At 42.5% G+C, this 20,737-nt stretch overlaps 1 protein-coding gene across 2 annotated transcripts in view; it reads left to right on the forward strand.

The window, feature by feature from the left end:
* The window catches only part of Itgav (integrin subunit alpha V), a 72,803-nt gene that overhangs the window by 22,503 nt on the left and 29,563 nt on the right, over positions 1 to 20,737 (forward strand). For both annotated transcript variants that reach the window (XM_085680900.2, XM_085680901.2), the window contains exons 3-12: positions 1,386 to 1,477; positions 4,956 to 5,070; positions 10,205 to 10,266; positions 12,249 to 12,294; positions 14,466 to 14,591; positions 15,263 to 15,307; positions 16,171 to 16,214; positions 16,801 to 16,857; positions 18,785 to 18,837; positions 19,761 to 19,963. In XM_085680900.2, the coding sequence (XP_085537026.2) occupies positions 1,386 to 1,477; positions 4,956 to 5,070; positions 10,205 to 10,266; positions 12,249 to 12,294; positions 14,466 to 14,591; positions 15,263 to 15,307; positions 16,171 to 16,214; positions 16,801 to 16,857; positions 18,785 to 18,837; positions 19,761 to 19,963 (843 nt within the window). The remainder of the gene's footprint in view (positions 1 to 1,385; positions 1,478 to 4,955; positions 5,071 to 10,204; positions 10,267 to 12,248; positions 12,295 to 14,465; positions 14,592 to 15,262; positions 15,308 to 16,170; positions 16,215 to 16,800; positions 16,858 to 18,784; positions 18,838 to 19,760; positions 19,964 to 20,737) is intronic.

A 20,737-nucleotide genomic window follows, 5' to 3' on the forward strand; every position in this document is an offset into this window, starting at 1 on the left:
ATAGATACACTAATATTTAGATATTTGTCTTGAAATACCTTTTTATGGATGAAGATTTGTGCTTTATGTTCATGAGAGCCTTCTTTAGGATAGAAGCCAAAAATATTAGCAGAGGTAGTTTCTTTGTGATGTTTAGACCCATCTTAACATATAGCTTTGTGTGTGTCTATGTGAGTGTGTGTGTCTGTGTATACATACATGTGACATCATGGGGGCACTCATCTGACTCTGGCTTTTACTATCCCTTGCCATTTTTAAGAATTTCTTTTTTTTATTTTTTTCTTTCTTTTTTTGGGGGGGGGTTTCAAGACAGGGTTTCTCTGTAGCTTCAGAGCCTGTCCTGGAACTAGCTCTTGTAGACCAGGCTGGCCTTGAACTCACAGAGATCCGTCTGCCTCTGCCTCCTGAGTGCTGGGATTAAAGGCGTGCGACACCACCGCATGGCCATTTTTAAGAATTTCATGTGATTTGATATTCATACATACATTTATGCTATGGCAGGAGTGCCTAGGAACATACTATATGATCACATTGTTTGCTACAGTTATTTAGCAATTTAAATAATTAAATTGAAAAACCTGGTTTAAAATTACTTCTCCACGGGGGCTGGAGAGATGGCTCAGCAGTTAAGAGCATTGCCTGCTCTTCCAAAGGTCTTGAGTTCAATTCCCAGCAACCATATGGTGGCTCACAACCATCTGTAATGAGATCTGATGCCCTCTCTGGCCTGCAGGCACACATGTAGGCAGATATTGCATGCATAATAAATGAATAAGTATTTAAAAAAATTACTTCTCCACATCTGTGATATGATAACTAATAGTGTTCACAGCAAACTTTAGACATTTACAAGTCATTCTTTTCCTTTTTTAAGGTTTAATTTCAAATTTATGTGTATGACTGTTTTGCCTGCACGTATGTATGTGCACCATGTGTGTGCAGGGTTCTTGGACAGCAGGAGAGGGTGTCCTGGGACTGGAGTTACAGATGGTTGTGGACTGCTAAGTGGGTGCTAGGAACTGAGCCCCAGAACCCTGCAACAGCAGCTGGGATTTTAAGCACGGAGCCATCTCGCCAGCCCCACACATTTTTATGACTAGCTAGCATTCCTAAACTGTCTCAAAGACAAGAGGTAACTGCAGTGACGTCAAAGTGTCTGAGTAATCAAAGGTACACTATCCTTTGAACTCACAGAGGTCCACCTGCCTCTGCCTCCTGATTGCTGGGACTAACGGCATGCCCCCCCCCCCCCACCACGCAAACACACACACACACACACACACACACACACACTCACTATTCTAAACCTGGCGGGATAGAAATACATTTTCTTGTACTAAGAACAGTCTGTTGTGTTTCTGACCACTCTCAACATTCTTTTCCAGGTAATCGAGATTTTGCCAAAGATGACCCCCTGGAGTTCAAGTCCCACCAGTGGTTTGGAGCCTCTGTGAGGTCAAAGCAGGATAAAATCCTGGTAAGTCTTTACGAATTACCTCAGGTGTGTGGGGCTAGTTTGGGTGGCACGCAGCACTTGTTATATGTTCAAGTTGGGCTGGCCCAGGGTACAAGTGATAATGAAATCACAGCCATGATCCAAGGCCAGCCGTGTGAGCGTACTGTCCCTCATCCTCTCCTGAGGTTACTGTCTTCTTCTGCCTCTGCCTTTGCTGTTCATTCCTTCTGCTCCACGGTCTTCCCCGCCAGTTTATTTCTCTCCAACACATTTAGGAAGAGAATGGCTTTGGCCAATCAAATGCTTTCAAATTTCTTTTTTAAAAACTGCAAAACCCCAAGAAAACAAAACAAAACCCCAAAATAACAAAAGCCCCCAACAAACAAACAACTGCAGACAACCCTCTAGTCTTCCATTCTGCTGCAGCCCCGTTCCTCTGTTCAGACAGTTATTTATGTCCTTTTAACAGAACCATCTCCATTCCTAACGTTCTTCTCCCAGGAACCTGAGCCAGACAGGAGAAGGCAAAACCAAGGTCACTCAGACTTCAAGGTTATTAAAATTTTACTGCTCCATCACTTTGAAAGAGATGTTTGTTGTGCTCTTTTACTTGCTGCATGGATACTTCGTTCCTTCCCTTGGCACCATCAAACAAAGTCAATCCCCGTTCTCCTGCACACCTTTAAAAACAAATCAAAACAGTTTTATTTTGTGGATGGGGGTGTTTTGCCTGCTTGTATGTCTCTACACGTGTGGTGTGCAGTGCCAAGAGAGACCAGAAGAAAGCATCAGCTCCCCTGTTACTGGGGCTGCAGACAGCTGTTAACTGCCATGTGGGTGCTGGCGAAGCAGCCAGTGCTCCTAACTCTGGAGCCATCTCTGAGCCACTTCTGCAGCAATCTTTCCTCCCCACTCACTTTGTAGCCACCCCCTCACCACCCTGAGCCATGATCTCACTCTGTAGCTGGGCTGTCCTTGAACTCCCAGTCTTCCAGCCTTTACCTTTCCAGTTTTGAAATGACCGCGGCCAGCCTCCATGGCAGACTTAGTCTTTTTCATCTCTTGGTTTATGAGGCTCTGTATGTTCATGTTTTATTCCCCCATCTTGCTCACGTTTTCGATGTCTCGGAAATGATCCTTCTTCAGTTACTAAATATTGGGGTGTCTTTGAACTCTAGCAAAGGCTCCATTGTTTTCCCATGCTAAACTATTGATCCTTCCTTGTTCCATATCTGTGGGTATACACTGTACATATTATTCTCCAAATCAATATCTCTAGCTATTAGTTGGCCCTAAATCCTTAAAGACATATCCCTAAATTATCTACCTGCCCTTCTTAGTTTTCTAATAGTCTACTCCGAGTGACTATGATCCCAATGGGATTCCTGTTACCCTCTACCAAAGAGAATGAACAAACAAACAATAAGTAACTTATTCCTGGATGGCTTCTCTGGCATGTGTGGCTTCTCACTCCGCCTGTCAGGGATTCCTATGAAAACATATCCGCCTCCACAAGGCATCATTTATCAATAGATCTCCACCTTCGAGATCTGCCCTGCGGTGAGCCACCACCATCCCTCACCCAGGCCAGTGATTGTTCTTCTCACCTCTCAGCTTCCTCAAGCCCCCAGCACAGCCTGTTCCCCTTAGCAAGACTTAAAGGGATCAGCATAACAGTAGAGTGGCTCTCTCTTCCTGAATTTGATCGAAGTGGCAAAGATGTCTGACTAGAGTCAGGTTTGTTGTCATTAGGGTTTGCTGTGATAAACATGGGGACCGTAAGCAACCCCAGGAGGTTTATTTCAGCACAAAGTTCCACTTTACAGGTCATTATCCTAGGAAGTCAGGGGTGAAAACAACAGGCAGAAGCCATGGAGGGTGCTGCTGTCTGGGCTGCTCCTCATGACTGGCTAGGTCTGCTGTCTTACAGAACTCAGGATCACCAGTCCAGGGCCAGCCCCACCCACGTGAGCTGTGTCCTCCCACATCAATCTTCAGCCGAGAAGATCCCCCACACGCTAATTTGGCGAGGGCATTTTTTTTTTTTCTGCTGAGGTTCCCTCTTCCAAAATGACTCTAACCTTTGTCACGTTGACATGAAAGTTATAGGGTGTCCTTCCGTGTTACCTCAATCCATCTTAGACATGTCCGTGGCATTTGTCTTTCGGTTTATTTCTTCCACACAAACCATACCTAGTCTTTTCCATTTCCGCCAGTGTTTATGTTCCTTCTACCTGGAGAGCATTGTGTTGATTTTTATCCAATCATCCCCTTCCGTTCAGTGGTCACTTTTAATTTCATTTTTACTTATCATTTTTTTTTATAATGTGAATGTTGGGGTACTAGGGGAAAGCTGCTGAAGAGTTGGGGTTTCAGTAGGATATGAGGGGACCCGTCAAGTGTTAGCATGTAGAGCTGAAGGTGTGAGAAGGGGCGCGTGAGGAGGAAAGACATACGGAGCAAACCGCAGCTCAACACACTGCTCGTACTCTCTGCAGAGTCGGGGACGTACTGCAGAAAAGCCACGGCTCTTGCTTTAGGCTCCACAGAGAGGAGATGAAATCGTCCAAGGTCAGAGTCTCTCTTAAAAGTTGAGTGTAGAAATATGTTGAGCTTTCCCTGGCCACTTAGACTGTTGAACTTTTGGAAGTTTTGAAAGCCATTAAAACACTCATCGCTTCACCGCTCCTATGAGATATTGAAATTGGACCTTTGGGAAGTTTATTTGGAAAGTCCGTAGAAGAAGCGCGGCGCCCAGCAGGGTATTTTCTGTTTATTACTCTCATTACTGGTTGCATCACTGCGGGGTATCTCCTGCAAGCATGAGGATGTGATGTAGTTCAGGAGTTGACTCAGGCTGTGACCTGAAGTTCAGCGCAGAGCGTCTAGAAATAAGGTGCTTGGTGCGAGAGCTCTGCTGACTTCTGAAAACACAAGTGTGGACTATGGGTATAGTCTTCAAAAAATCTATTCCTGATATTACCTGAAAGAAGAATCTAAAGCAATACTTTAATTTTTAAAAAATAATATATCTTTGTTTTTTATGTGTATTATTGTTTGGCCGGCCTGTGTGTCTAGTGAAGGTGGATGCCCTGGAACTGGAGTTACAGACAGTTGTGAGCTACCATATGGTTGCTGGGAGTAGAACCTGGGTCTTCCTTGAACTGCTGAGCCACCTCTCCAGCCCTCCCCCGTTTTTAAAAAATGATGGGGTTTCTCTGTGTAGCCCTGGCAGTCAAGGAACTCACTCTGTAGAGCAGACTGGCCTTGAATTTACAGAGATCCACTTGCTTCTGCCTCCCAAGTGCTGGAATTTCCACCACCACCCAGAGGGGGAAAATTTCTATTAATATCTTTATTCACTCTTGAGTTAAAGCAGAGGGTAGTTGTGAATTTTTCAATGCTTAGATGGTGCTCTTGTGCTCTGAGTTAGCATAGGTAGGTGGTTCGTTGAATTTTGAGAGGACTCTTGTATCATGGACCAAACCTTTGTTTCCAGGCTTGTGCTCCGCTGTACCACTGGAGGACGGAGATGAAGCAGGAGCGAGAGCCTGTTGGAACTTGCTTTCTTCAGCATGGGACAAAGACTGTTGAGTATGCTCCATGCAGGTCAAGTATGTACGACAAACGGCACCTGATTTTCACAAGAGGCCCAGCAGCCCAGGTTTTATGTGGGATGCATGTGTGTGTGTGTGTGTGTGTGTGTGTACCTGTATGACAAGATATGTAGACATCGTGGGGTTTACAGAGCAATGAAAAAGAATTCTGCTCATGCAAAGAAACTGCAAAGGGGAATGAACCATGCTGACGGTCTCTAAGAACTCAGTGCCATCATCTTTGTGTGACGATTGTTATCTGACTGTGGAAGTCTGTTATTTCCAGCTACAGTTCATGAAAAGATGCTCCTGTGAGCTTTTCTCAAGGGGAAATGGACATCGCAGGTAAAGGTTCTGCCTCACTAGATCAGGCCTGGAGTCTATACTTTCAACACGTTCTGTAAGGAAGTCTTGTTGGGCCGCAAAGTCTGAGAACCATGGTCGTAGATGAATAATGATGTTAAAAGTAAAATGTAAACAAAAGATGTCTTTCTGAGCCAGTTCACAAAGGAAGGTGAGGATAGAGGTTAAGTGTTGTAAGTCTAAAATAGCCAGGCTTTACTTCCATTGGAATTTCCATCGACAGCGAGCACCGTGTGTCTGTTAGTTATCCTGACAATCTCAGGCTCTTCCCTAATGTTAGTTGAAATCCAAAAGAAAGTAATATCCAGGTGATTCCAAGAAGGTTTCATTTCAGTTGCTCCTTTCTCTGCATATCCTTCTTCCACTGGAGAGCCCAGACACTTTGCAAACCTACTTTTTGTGGGATTGTCCCTGACTTTACAGCCTCTTTACACCAAAGACATAAACAGAGATTGTCCAAATGCAGTATTGTCTGGTCTGTAGGGCATTTTCCGCAAAATGGTCCTCCTACACCTACGACCAAAGGTAGTCAAATCCTATGTGCCACGAAATTTCTTTTCATGAATTCTTTATTTAGAGTAATTTCCTAAGCAGTAATTTCAGAACATTATGAACAGCAAAACTGCCAATAAAGGCAACTCCATGTAGTGTTTCCACCCACTGCTTTTTTTTAATGATACTCAACCAAGTTGAGCAGACAAAATTAGCTATCAAAGTCACAACACGTAAGACTCTTCCTGCTAGATTCATCTTGTCCATGTTAGGTGACATATTACATTGGGCCAAAGAAATGACACAGTCTTTCAACTTCTAAGTTCTTTGAATCTCCAGGGAATTGCAATTTTTTAAATTAAAGAATTATTAGTTAACCACTTGATCATCCTACCTATTGTAAGTGGGAAGGAAACACAAATGATACCTGTGTAGAGAGCATGTTCTGCATGGCTGCATGGATGAAGACAGAGCTTCATCCTGGCGGTTGGTACCATCTTCCTCACTACGTTTGTGGTGGTGTTTAGGTCACGGTGCCATCATCTTTGGTGGTGTGTAGAAACGGAAGGACGACTTTATTTTTAACATCTATATTTTAAAGACACTCTTCATTTTGAAACTATAACTCCATAGCTATGAGGAGGAGGCTCCTCATAGCTAACCATCGTGTGTCAGTGAAGCTGATGTAGAACACATATGCACATACTTGCACATGAACGTTTATAGACTAGTGTACACACACACACACACACACACACACACACAGGCACACTCGTGATCTTTGTTCTCATTTGAGAAGTGCAGAAACTGAGACTCAAAACAGGTGAAGCATTTCCCCTCGCCTAAATTCCTTGGTACTGAATGGCCAAATAAGAATTTAAACCCAGGTGGTTATTTTTTACCTTTTCGGCGTTAGATGTTGAGTCCAGGGTCTCATGTTGTCAAGTACTCTCACCCTTGGACTATGCCCCCAGACCTCCAGGTCTGCCATGTTCCAAGAGAACTCTTCCTTGTATTATTAACCGGAGAATCCGCTTTCCCTTTCAGCTGCTTCTGAAGAGCACTCTCGTGGCGAGTCCTTGTGTGTCTGTTTCGCAATGTTCCATCCATTTGTTTTAGACATAAAAATTATGAAGTGACAAAGCTTTATTTTCTAGGATACTTAGCATTCTAACTATACTGATCTATGATTTGTGAGCTTGATTTTAAAAATATCATTTTATGGAACTAGGTGGTGGTGACACATGCCTTTAATCGCAGTACTCAGGAGGCGGAGGCAGGAGGAGCTCTGTGAGTTGGAGCCCAGCCTGGTCTACAGAGTGAGTTCCAAGACAGGCTTCAAAGCTACACAGAGAGACCCTGCCTTCAAAATCAAAACAAAAATTTTAAAAATCCTATTTTATGGAAATCTAGCCACACCCATTTGCTTAGACACTGTCTAGAAAGTTGAGTCATTCTGGAGCTGACTATACGCCCCCTTGTTTCCTGAATTATTTAAGTGTCTGGCTCTTTTCAGAAAAAAGTTTATGGAACCCAGTCTAACTAAAACATCTCAAAGACATATAAGCATCATAAGACATATAAGCAGAGGAAATACCTTTCTTTATCAAACAAGGTTATAGTACATGCTGTTGGGTCAAACATTTGAAATGGGAGACACCTGAGGCTCCAGTTAGGAGGGGGACAGTGTATCCAGCGGGGAAAGGAGGAGCGCTTGAGACACTGGGTCATAGCCTCCTATTCTCCTGAAGCCCTGTAGCACTGGGTAATTCCCTTAGCCATGCCCAGCCCTCACTTCTTGACTGGTAGACCACCGATCCTGGCCAAGCGTTTCAGAGGTACCATTTGATATTTTATGTTTCACTCATGCTTCAGTAAACTATATGGTCCAGAACAGGATGATTCCAGTTTTTCGAGGCTGCGAGTTGACCTTTTTGTGTCTTTGCTTGTCTTGGCTGTTACGGTTTATGTATGTGTTTACTGGTGTTTGTTTCTGGCTTTCTTTTTTTTTTTTTTTGGTTTGGTCGCTGATTCATTTTTTTTTTTTTAATCATGACCTGTGTGTACAGCCTAGATAAAGAGCTTCTCTGTTTGTTTCCCAGTTAATTCTTTATTGCCTGTGGTTACTTGTGGCTTTCAATGACACTATCCATGACCACAGTTGGCCTGAATCAGGAGGCAGATGTCCATCTGTTGAAAAGCTGCCCAAGTCACATGGTGCGAACACTTATGTTACCACTGAGTCTCTGTTCCTGATCTCTAATTCTGATAACCATATTTGGATGTAACATTTTCTCAGCTAAGGTTTCTAGTCTTTTTCTCCCACTTTTTCCTTATCCAGATAATGATGGTCTGGCTGCTGAGAGAGGTAGCCCAGCCCAGTAGTCATGAGGAACATAGTCGTAGTTTGCTGGTTGACCATTATCAGGTGAACATAATTTCTCCAAGCGTTAGTCTCCCCTCTGAACAAACAGTGACTGGTAATCACATCCCTCCAGAGATGGTTGTCAGACTCGAAAAGAAAATGTGCTGTTAATGGGTAGCTTCCAGTAAGTGCCTAGTGCACACTAGTCGACCATACTGTCTAGTCCCCAGTAGTCGTACTATTCCAGGCTTGTCAAGTGGGAGAACGGTGGAGATAAAGACTCAGCCCTCCTCTGAACTACGCTGTGCTCAGCAGGAAAGTTTAAACTGTCAGGCACACCCAGCTTTGTATGTACTGGTTATGGGAATTTTAAGGAAGCTGTGCATTTCAGCTGGATGTCCCAGGTGACCAAACAAAGTTTCAGGGTAGGAGTGAAAAAGGTACGCCTTCACAGCTAGCCTGACTGCTCCCCAGATGTAGCTCGGATGAAGGAAACAGGCGCGGACATGAGGGTGAAGCACAATCGCTCGATGTGATTCACCAGACACTGGAAACCCCAGCTACAGTTTCCTGGTCCCTTTTGGTTAGAAAAATTTACATTAGAGTTGTCTTACACTCTTGTGGCCATTTTCTTAAAACAAAAATATTTCATTGTGTAATCTTGGGACAGTTCCCAGATTTTAAAAATGGGATCAAAAGATTTGAGAGATTATCTCACACATGCTCACACGCACATGCGCGCACACACACACACAGTTCTTGTAAGTTGATCTCTATTCTGGGTGTAGTATTGCTCATGATTAAAGTTAGCTTAAGTTAATTGGTTAATTACTTAGTTCAGAATTGGTCACTTTTCCTGAGACATTTAAAAAAAAGAAGTAATTACAGAAAAGCAAATTATTAACTGCTGTGGTTGGAAAATACCGTGAGAGTCATGTTTAAATGAACTTAATTAGCTCCTATGACTATAGCAAGAATAGTTGAATATTTTACTCTTTGTAGAACATTAACTTTGGATTTTCCAATTTTAATTTTCTGAAATTCTACACCATGTTATTTATACTTTTTTGTTTGCTTTTTGAGACGGTCTTTTTACGTAGCCTTGGCTCCCTTGGAACTCTCTATGTAGACCACGCTAACCTCAAACTCACAGAGATCCTCCTGCCTGTGCCTTCCGAATGGTGAAGTTAAACTCAAACACCACCACCACCCAGCTTAGCTTTTGGTTTTTGTCATCATCTATAAAATGTGTGTATAGGAAATACGTTAGGACTGTATGGGTCTTTGTGTAGCTTTTCCTAAACTTAGCAAAGACATAGCAATCATAAGGTAACAGGAAGAAAGAAGCTTTGCAGAAAGAAGGCTGAAGTTTGTAGATGGAAGCTCAATGGTGTTTACTGCGTAGCGGGTCACTATTGGTATCTTTCCTAAACACAAGATATGATTGAATAATGTACATTATAGAGCACATTGTATATCACAATATTTTGTAAGACTTTAAGTTATGCATTTATTTTGCATACTCACAATGTTTGACGCACTGTGATACAAGCTATAATCTTCCTGTGAGCTGTGTTTGAATCCAGCCGTGGGGACATCTGCTTTAATCCTAGCACTTGAAAGACAGAGAAAGGAGGATCCTGACTTTGAGGCCACTCTACTACATTTTGTCAAAAAAGATGGTCTTCGCTGATCTTCCTGGTCCTTGGCGACTGACCTACACAGTCCACACTTCAATGTCTCTGCTTTTGTGTCTGAGATGTAGAGTTGTGGTGAGGAGCTTGTGAGCTAGTCTGACAGTGGCCAGGGGCCTGAGTGAGTCACTTAAAGAAACCATGGGTTCAACAATAGCAGATTTGTTTATTTCATGCTTTGTTTTGTGTTATTTGCTTGTTTTGGGGTTTGTGTATATTTCCAATCTTTTTATTTTAGAAAATATTGATGCTGATGGACAGGGATTTTGTCAAGGAGGATTCAGCATTGATTTTACTAAAGTAAGTTCTCATTTCAGACAGATTCAGATCTTCTTTACTGACTCAACTGGATTTAAAAATACACGGTCCTTACTTCAGCGACTTTATAATTATCAGGTTTTAATGAAAATAGTTATGAAGCCATCTGTTCATTTTGCTATTCTTTACTTCTGACATTTCTCCTTCGTAAACATGGCTTGTTTGGACTGGTGAGACTGCCCAGTGGGAAAGGAGGAAAGTGGAAACTCTGTTTAGTAAGCGACTGGTAACTATGATGGCATTAAAGTCTCCAGGGCAGGCGAGATTGTCTCAGCCAGTAAGGGCACTTGCCAGCCAAGCCTGATTGATAACTTGAGTTCAATGCCTGCTTTCCATGTGAACTGACTTTACCAATTTGTCCTCTGATCTCCATATGTTCACCTCCCTCCCATACTTACATCATGCTCAGAACACACTGACTCACACGCATACATGTACACACTCACGCACAGACACATATACACAATATGCATATACACAAAACAGTCCCATACACACATTTACAGTCATACACACATTGACATACACATATACACATATACACACATATAGACACACATACTACACACACATTCACACATATGCACACACACTAAACACACATTCACACACATGTGTAAATACACATTACACACACATTCACACATACACACACACTACACACACATTCACACACATATGCGTACACACATTGACACACATATACACATGCACTCACACACATACAGACACGCAACACCCACACATACACATTTGCAAACACATACACACACACACTTAAAATTTCCACTTATGGGAATTTATAGAATGTTGCAATTTCCTTTTCAACTGAAATTGGTTTTTCACAAAAGCTGTCAATAGGCATTTTGTTACAAAATTAGTTTAATTACATAAAAGCTGAGAACCATATCTGTTTGCCATCTGTATTTTGTTGGTGCCAAGTGAAGTTAGGCAATTCAATGGTGGTGGAAAGTCTCGTGAGCAGGATCTATTTTTAACTAAACTAAGATGCTCTTAACACTCGATAGCTTTCAATCTATCCCAATAAAAATTTCATTGACATTTTTAAAGTCAATATATATATGCATAAAAAGTATGCTTTTTATGATATTTTTGTTCATTTTGCCATCTTTCTGTCAGCTATCTAAACGTTTTGAATATCGAGTTGATGATACTATATATCTAACCCTTCTTGGGAGAAGCTGCAAAAATAGATTGAGTCAGTAGAGCATCCTGGGCCCGAGAGGTGGCACATACCGTAGGCCCAACGCTCAGGAGGCGGAGGCAGAAGGATGGCAAGCTCGGGGCTGCTCTGACTACGCAAGGAGACCCTGCTGCAAAGTAACAAAGCAGCTCCCGCAGCAGCGATAGAAATGAGTGGACAATTATATGTACATCTTGGAGGGGAACATGCCTTCCCTCTAGTAAGAAAAAGATTTCAAGACACCGTGCACAAACACAAAATACCTTGAATTAAAACTTTGTCACTGGTTTAAAAAATGCAGCTGTTTCCCCAAAATCTCCCCTTGGAAGCCATGCATCTTGTGAGGTCCTGAAATGGCTTCCCTTTGGCAGGACATTTCTCAGTGATCGCTAGAAAACGTATCTCAAGTGGTCATAAATCTAACATGTGAAGTAAAGAAACCATCTTTTCCTTAGTTTGAACTCTTTCCACCAGGATGTCCTCCACAGTGTACAGGACAGTCAAGATCTCCCGGAAAAGTCTTGCCATGTTAAATGAGGATATTAGGTTTTTTTGGCACCCCTGATAATGATAATTAAGTTCTTAATTTATTGGAAAAGTAAATGTATACTACTGAAACTGAGGTAGCTGAGTTAACAGCTTGTTATTTAATTATAATATGTTAATTGAAAATACGTAAATATCTGTAATGGTCAGCATCCTAACCTCTGTCCAAGCTCATTGTTTTAAGCATCTCCCTCTGTTCTGTGATTTGATCTAGGCTGACAGAGTACTTCTTGGAGGTCCCGGTAGCTTTTATTGGCAAGGTAGGTTCTTATTTTTCAACTGAATACTTCACTATTCACTTGCCCATGAAGTATCTTGAATTATATGAAAGAAAGAAATATAAAATGTAACTTAAGTGTACAAATTATCTGTTATGCAATATTTTTAGAAAAGAGTTTGTGCTTTCTATGGTATATATTGAATGTGCATATGTTCCAGATAGAAAACAACAGTTTTAAAGGTAAATTTAAAGCAAACATATAAAATGATTTTAAATGTTTTTTTTAATTGTAAGTTGTGTATATTTTATTTTTATAGTTCAGAGGCCATGGCATATACAGTAGTGAGTGTAGTCTTCTCAAAGTTTGGGGTTTTAAATTGCTCATTAGAATACCCAAATGATTGCTTTAATTTCCTAATCTCTGCCCTCAAGAGAACTTTAAAGTTGGAAGGTGTGTGAAGGTAGCAGCACACACCTTTAATCCCTTCACTCGGGAGGCAGAGGCAAAGACAGAACAGAGGCCGAGTTGGAGGCTGGTAGATCTCTGTGTGTTTCCCAGGACAGGTGTGGCTACATAGTGAGACCCTGACTCAAAATGCAAAACAAGCAAGCAAGCAAGCAAACAAACAAACAAGCAAAAGATCTTAATAATTAAATGACCAATGATATAAAGATAAAACACTATCCAGCCATTCTAGAAAAGTCTAAACCATCAACTGAGTAAGTACAGAAGAAGTCAGTTTGAGGGAGGGGGTGAGAAAAGAGAAAAGTCATACAGCAGAAACAGTGTACGCAAGACACACTAAAATAAACAAAAAATATCATTTGTTTAGTTTGTTAGAGGTACACATTTATGTAACCAATATGTTACTTGTTTAATTTCTGCTGTGCTATTCACAATGTCAGACTCCCCTTTCTTGGCATCTCAGTCTAAGGGTCTTTGCTTGGAAGCCCTGAAAACAACATGACCATATCAGTTTGAAAATCTTTTTAACTTTGAATTCTGCTTTTTATTTTGCTCTTTGGTTTTTCCAAATTAGGCTCTTTGTGGGAAACTACATGCTTTCATTTCCCATCTCTAAGGAAAAGAGTGGCGCTTAGTGCAGAAACAGGGAATACAATGAATGAGAAATAAGAATGAATGAAAAATTGAGGGGCTGGAGAGATGGCTCAGAGCACTGGCCGTTCTTTCAGAAGTCCCAGGTTCAAATTCCCAGCAACCACATGGTGGCTCATAACCATTTATAATGAGATCTGGTGCCCTCTTCTGGCCTGCAGGCATATGTGCAGCCAGAACACTAAACACATAATAAATAAATCTGAACAAAAAAGAATAAATGAAAAATCGAAGATTCCAGAAAACCCAGGCATCAAACACACAGCCCAGTCTGCGAGGTGCACTAACCGAGATGGGAAAGTGTGGTTTTCTGTGAGTTATGCAGCGACTGGGAGCGGAATTTAGGAAGGTTCTAGTTGAGTTTTAGTTCTGTCAAACTAACCCAGCATTTAAAGTGCAGATGAGGAAACAGGGGATACTGCTGTCTCCTTAGGCATAGCAGTGTGACAGTTTCCCTTTATAACCTGGGGACAGTTTCCTGATGGAGAACCTAGCAGGTCTGTGGGCTTCCACACCCAACCCTGGGGTGGGGGTACTAAAACAGAGCCAACAAACCTGAGTTTATTTTTCTTCTTACGATACATGCCTTCTGCCCTTCAGTGGAGCCAAGAGGAATAGATGGGTATTCCTGGCAAATAGCCGTGGAAGATTCTAGATTTTGTCATTCCCACCATCCCACTGATTTATTTAAGATGCATCTTCTATGATATAGTGATGTCATGGTTATATAAGTGGCCTGCAATATACAACTAAAGACTCAATTCACAGAGAATATTTTAGACAGGGGTGTGTGTGCATGCATGCACACATTTTATGGTTATTTTAGACTAATAATCAGAAAAAGTAATGCCTTGTCAGGATTGGTGGTGAACGTTAATAAGCCCATCACGCAGACGCTGGGACGGAAGAATTGAGAGCTCGAGGCCAGCCTGTGCTATACAGTGGGACTCTACCCCACAAACATCAGAATGAAATAAAACACCAGAAATAATCAGGTCTAACAGGACTGTCCACACAGGGATTGTGCATAGTTTATACTCCCAAGGCCCCTGGGAAGGCTGTTTCACAAACTCATGTCTGACCCCACCCCCCAGGTCAGCTCATTTCGGATCAACTGGCAGAAATCATATCTAAATATGACCCCAATGTCTACAGCATCAAATACAATAACCAGTTAGCAACGCGAGCTGCACAAGCAATTTTTGATGACAGTTATTTGGGTAAGTAAATGCAAAACTGAGGGGCACCCAGCATCGAATGGGTGTTGAATATTTAGGCTATGCCTATAATTCAGTAATTAAAACTGAAGAAAGCGCTTATTTGGACACGTCTGGTAATAATAACTAACCCTGAAACGTGATTCCTGTGTTCTAGGCACTAAGTGTTTTCTTTCTGTTGCTCCTGTCACCCCCGCAAGTCTATAGAGAGCTCCCCTCCTTTTTTATAGGTAATGACGCTGAGGATGCTGAGGCTCAGAGGCCATGCTGCTTGCCGGCTGTGGGCTGTGTTGTGTCCCAGCCTAGGCGTTTTGACTGCTGAACTTTAAGACATAGTTGTTTTTTTTTTTTTATTTTGGAAACCACAGGTTTTGGTTTCAGGATTTATTTGTGTCTGTTCTCACCCTTTAAATCACCTTGTTATTTATGGAAACAAGTCACACCCCAGAAGTAGGGCTTGGTGACTGAGAGAATCTGTTATTCCTTGTCCCTTTTGGGCAAACTACACCCCTTCATCTTAGTTTTCTCACAGGGAGCCCCCATTTTGAGTATTTTACTGACTTACTGCCTTGAAAACTTGCTTGTCACGTGCACATGAATCTTTACCCCAGAGAAAAGAGAAGCTTCAGATGCCCCGGGGAATTCACGATGTCTTGCCTTTCATTCCTGTCTAGGCTACTCCGTGGCTGTCGGAGACTTCAATGGTGATGGCATCGAAGGTAGGCAGAGTTTGGGCTACCCTTAATCCTTGTCAAATGCTTTGGGCCACCCTTAATCCTTGACACATAAGCATTTGAAACACAAGACACTGAACACTTGGTCAGTTTGTAACCATTCCTGTGGAATATACAGAAGGAAGAAAGTGTTGGCGTGGGGGATGACCTCTGGTCTCTGCAGCAAGTTCTGCCCAGCACAGTGGTTGTGGGACTGTCGCTCTTTCCCTGTCCCATGCTAGGCCCTGGTAAGCCCTGTCTGTGAGGAGAGGCTTTTCCTCTTTCTGGGTTGGTCTGCGGCTTGTGGGCACAGCCTCCTTCCTCCTTGCCTTGGTTCAGAAGTCAGTGTTGCAATCCCGGACATCACACAGGTCATGCTTCTGGCTCCAGCCACCAGGCTCATCTCAGGTTACTTTGTAGCATTTTTTCCTTACTGTAAATAAAACTTTTCTTAGTGGCTGGGAAGTTTGATCTTCCTATTCCTGTTTAATAAAATGGTGAGTGATTTGATGTCTTACTTGCCTGTGTGAGGTCCTGACGATCCTTGAACTCACCCTGTAGAACAGACTGTCCTTGAGTTTAATCTGCCTGCCTGCCTCTGCCTCCCCAGTGCCGGAATTAAAGGTGTGTGCCACCACACCCAGTGTATTTGAGCTCCTTAATAATGTTTTTATAACTTACAAGTTAGGTTTTTATAATTTAAAATGTAAAAGTTGATTCATACACAATATCAATTTTGTAAAAAAATCTCTATTTTGTTTTCTACTGAATTAAGAAAATTTAAAGCACCCTGGCAGAATACCTACACCTGTAAATCCCAGTGTGTTTGTCTTAAAATGGCTAATTAAGGTTTTATATTGTTCCTCCAGATTTTGTTTCAGGGGTTCCGAGAGCAGCGAGGACTTTGGGAATGGTAAGAGCGATAAAGATACCTTAAACATCTGAAGACAGGGATTGGGGGAGATGGTCCATGATGGGGAGTTCTGGCCTCACAACCATGAGGACCTCTGTTCGGATAGGGCCTGCATATAAAAGCAGGTCCGTTACACTGTATCCATTGGGCTGTGGGTCTGGGTGTGGAGATAGTGGATCTGGGTCCATTACACTGTATCCTTTGGGCTGTGGGTCTGGTTCCATTACACTGTACCCTTTGGGGGGGGATCTGGGTCCGTTACACTGTGTCCATTGGGCTGTGGGTCTGAGTGTGGAGACAATGGATCTGGGTCGGTTACACTGTATCCATTGGGCTGTGGGTCTGGGTGTGAAGATAGTGGATCTGGAACTGTGTGTGGTCAGTCCACACACCAATGGAGAAGCTCCAGGGTTAGAAAAAGTCTGTCTCAGAAAAGCCTAAAGGCACATTGACCTCCAACACATACACCTGCATTCTTCTCTCCAGGCACAGATCTCCACAAACATGCCCAGACCCCCCTCATTCCCCCAGTCCGTAGCTATCATCAATTTTGCTACATGTCATTTACTTTTGCTTTCCTACACAGGTTTATATTTATGATGGGAAAAACATGTCCTCTCTACACAACTTTACTGGCGAACAGGTATGCTATTAAAATGTCACACCTCCACTAGAAAAGCTCCCTGTGGCACGACTGAGCATCCTTTGGATATATACCCAAAAGTGGTATTACTGGGTTATGAGGAAGGCTGTTTCCTAATTTTTTGAGAAATCGCTACACTAACATCCAAAGGGGCTGTACCAGCTTGCATTCAATCGTGCCACAAGGACATGTGCTCAACTATGTTCATAGCAGCTTTGTTTGTCATAACCAGAACTTGGAAACAACCTAAATGTCCCTTGACCAAAGAATAAGGAAAATGTGGGACATATACACAATGGAGTACTACACAGCAGAAAAAAATAATGACATATTGAATTTTGCAGGAAAATGGATAGAGCTAGAAAACATTATTTTGAGTGAGGTAACCCAGACACAGAAAGACAATTATCACATATACTCACTCATAGGTGGATTTTAAACATAAAGCAAAGAAAACCGGTCTACAAACCACAATCCCAGAGAACTTAGACAACAATGCAGACACTAAGAGACTTACATAGATCTAATCTACATGGGAAGTAGAAAGTAGAAAAAGACAAGATCTCCTGAGTAAACTGGGAGCATGAGGACCTTGGGGGAGGGCTGAAGCGGGTAGCGGAGAGGCAGAGAGGGGAGCAGAGAAAAATGTAGAGCTCAATAAATACCAATAAAAATATTTTTTAAAAAAAGCTCCCTGAGGAAAATGTGAAAATGAAAATGCCGGTGTCATCTGCCCTGGAGCCTGACGCAGCTGCGGAAGGGCCCTCTTTCTCCTGCGTCCATGTCTGTGGCAAAGCCACAGTTCACTGCCTTTTCTGTTTCCAGTTTGTGGCTTTAGTCAGTCAGCGTTTTGTGGAATTGGCGTAATGAGTCTACACTTACAGCACTATAAATAGAATTCTCATAGGCTTTTGACGTGGTTTTCTTTTTTCTTCTTTTATTTTTGTTTTTCTTTTCGAGACAGGGTTCCTCTGTGTAACAGTCCTACCTGTCCTGGACCTAGTGCTTGTAGACCAGGCTGGCCTCGAACTCACAGAGATCAGCCTGCCTCTGCCTCCCAAGTGTTGGGATTAAAGGTGTGTGCCACCACCACCGGCTTTGCTATTTTTTTAAAATAAAAATAAAATTGTACATACACAAAAGCATAAAGTTTCCCTTTTATGTCATTAAAGAATGTCCTATGAGCTGAGTGTGGTGGCTCACACCTTTGATCCCTTCCCTTGGGAGACAGAGGCTGGTGGATCTTTGAGTTTGAGGCCAACCTGGTTTACAGAGTGAGTTCCAGGACAGCCAGGGCTACACAGAGAAACTCTGCCTCAAAAACCTGAAAAGAAAAAAGAAAGAAAAAAATAAAAAAGGAAAAGAATGACCTATGTGTCTTAGTTTTACTAGAAGCTTAAAAAGGCACAACACAGATAAGTGTATTATTGATGATATATGCATATTGCACTATACAATAAAAATTCTTCAGTTAATACAAGCTATTCTGACTGAGAATAGAGGTTTTATAATATTTCTGTTCTGTGTGTCTCAGAGAATTAAGTTACAAATCGGTAACAGTAAAGGAAAGGCTCCACAATAAACAGAGAGGGAGGAAATAAAACCCTCCTAGTTTTTGTATCCAGGGCGGGAGCCCTCTCATTTCCTGGGGTCTGTTAGGCTTTGGGAGAGGAAGAAAGGATAAGAAACCATACGGCGGAGATTCAGGAATGATGAACATGAAATATGTTTTGCCCACAAATCTAGAAAAATTAGAAAGTCTCATGAAGCAATTGTCAGTGTGTTAGTGAAATAGACGAGGACACTGAGATTGGAGCCCTAACCTCTGCACGGGGAAGGAGAGCAGCCGTGCCGATGGGGTAGGAACGTTAAATCGCAGGGTCTGGTGGGACGAAGTGTGAGTGTTCTGTTCCCTCTCTTTCTGCAGATGGCTGCGTATTTTGGATTTTCTGTCGCTGCCACTGACATTAATGGAGATGAGTAAGTTTTAAAAGAATGTTTCCAGAAACTCTTTTCGTTTGTGTTTGTAAGTGCGTGACTAAAGCTAAATAGTCTTTTTCTGTTTCTGTGTCTGCTCCCTGCTAATCTTCCGTCACTCTGAGAATGGGATCTGGCACTCCCTCATCGTGGATATGGGACCACCTCCTAGTTGGCCCTAGGCTTTGCTGTAGCTCTAGAGCAGGGGTTCTTAACCTTCCGAATACTGTGACATTTAATACAGCCCCACATGCTGTGATGACCTCGACCATGATACTATCTTGAACTGTAATGTAAATACCGTATGTGCAGGATATATGATGTGTAACCCTGTGGGGTTGAGACCCACAGGCTGAGGGCTGCTGTCTTAAAACAGGACAGTGTGGGGATTGGACAGATGGCTCAGTATTTAAGAGCACTGGCTGTTTGCTCTTCCAGAGGTCCAGAGTTCAATTCCTAAACAACCACACGGTGGCTCACAACCATGTGTAATGGGATCTGATTCCTTCTTCTGGTGTGCATGAAGTTGGATCACTCATATACATAATTAAATCTTTAAAAAAAAACCAAACCTGTGACGATGTGATTTTATGTGTGATGGGCAATGCTTCTGTGTGCCATAAGAGGGTGAGAAAGGGAGTTTTAGGAAGAACGTGCTGATGGGGGCTGGGAAGGCTGCTCACTGAGTACAAGCACTGGTTTGTCATGCAGATGGTGTAGTTTTGATTCATGATACTCTCATGGTGGCTCTACACCATCCTAACTCCAGTCCCAGGGCCCCTAAAGCCCTTTTCTGGGGTCAAAGGGTACCAGACACACACAGACACACATGCAGGCAAAACACTCACATACATGCAATAGAAAACTAAGAGAAATGTTGTCAGGTGGAGTTTGATCTTGTGCATGAGGACATTTTCTTCTTTCAGCTATGCAGATGTGTTTATCGGAGCGCCTCTGTTCATGGACCGTGGCTCTGATGGGAAACTCCAAGAGGTGGGCCAGGTCACAGTGTCTCTGCAGAGAGCCTCAGGAGACTTCCAAACTACGAAGCTGAATGGGTTCGAGGTTTTTGCCAGATTTGGAAGTGCCATAGCTCCTTTGGGAGACCTGGACCAGGATGGTTTCAATGGTAAGATCCAAGTAATTTTCTGTGTCACATGAAGAAGTCCAAAAATGCCATCTGTCGAAAGACAGCAAACCCATCGTTGACACCAAAATCTGAAAGCAACTGTTTTGTTTTTCTAAAAAATGAGCAAACATTTTCAATGCTTGATGTTCATGTGCTAGCACGTCAAATTATTAAATTCTGGAAGGAGCCTTCATTCCCAGGGAGTGTTCTGCAGCCCGCTGCATGACAGCGCCCCCTACTGTCCGTTTAGCTCCGAGTGAAAGCTAGCTCCCAGGCTCATTGTCAAAACAAGGATGACTTAATGCTTGCCTCAGGTCTGAGTTTCCACTAACATTTTTATAGCTGTAGTTTCATAGTGGCTGTGGAACCTCTGAAAGAGGTTCTGTCTTTTCATGGCCTCCTATAAAAGGCTGAAGCTCATTGCTTTAGAGTAGTTCTGTTTCAATAGTTACAGATACCTTTAAAAACAAAAGTTGGCTTTTACTACGCAGCTCTTTTCCAGAACCTGAAATACAGATTAAAAATTAGGTACATGAAATATAGATTATAAGGATCTTTTGTAAAAGGTTAGTGAGGACAGAAGAATTGTTGGTGTCTTTGCTGTCAGATGTGTGTGTGTGTGCGCGTGCGCGCGCACCCCAAATCTAACAGGAAGTTATTACAGTTCAGATTAGTCTGGCAGCCTGGTGAGAAGGAAGCACCTCCACTCCAGCCTTGTGGACAGTTGTACATCACACACCAGTGTGAGCAACAGTAGATTTCAGGGCTACTGGA

The sequence above is a fragment of the Myodes glareolus genome, chromosome 21 (assembly GCF_982192425.1).
Source record: "Myodes glareolus chromosome 21, mMyoGla1.1, whole genome shotgun sequence".
Taxonomy (NCBI): Eukaryota; Metazoa; Chordata; class Mammalia; order Rodentia; family Cricetidae; genus Myodes; species Myodes glareolus.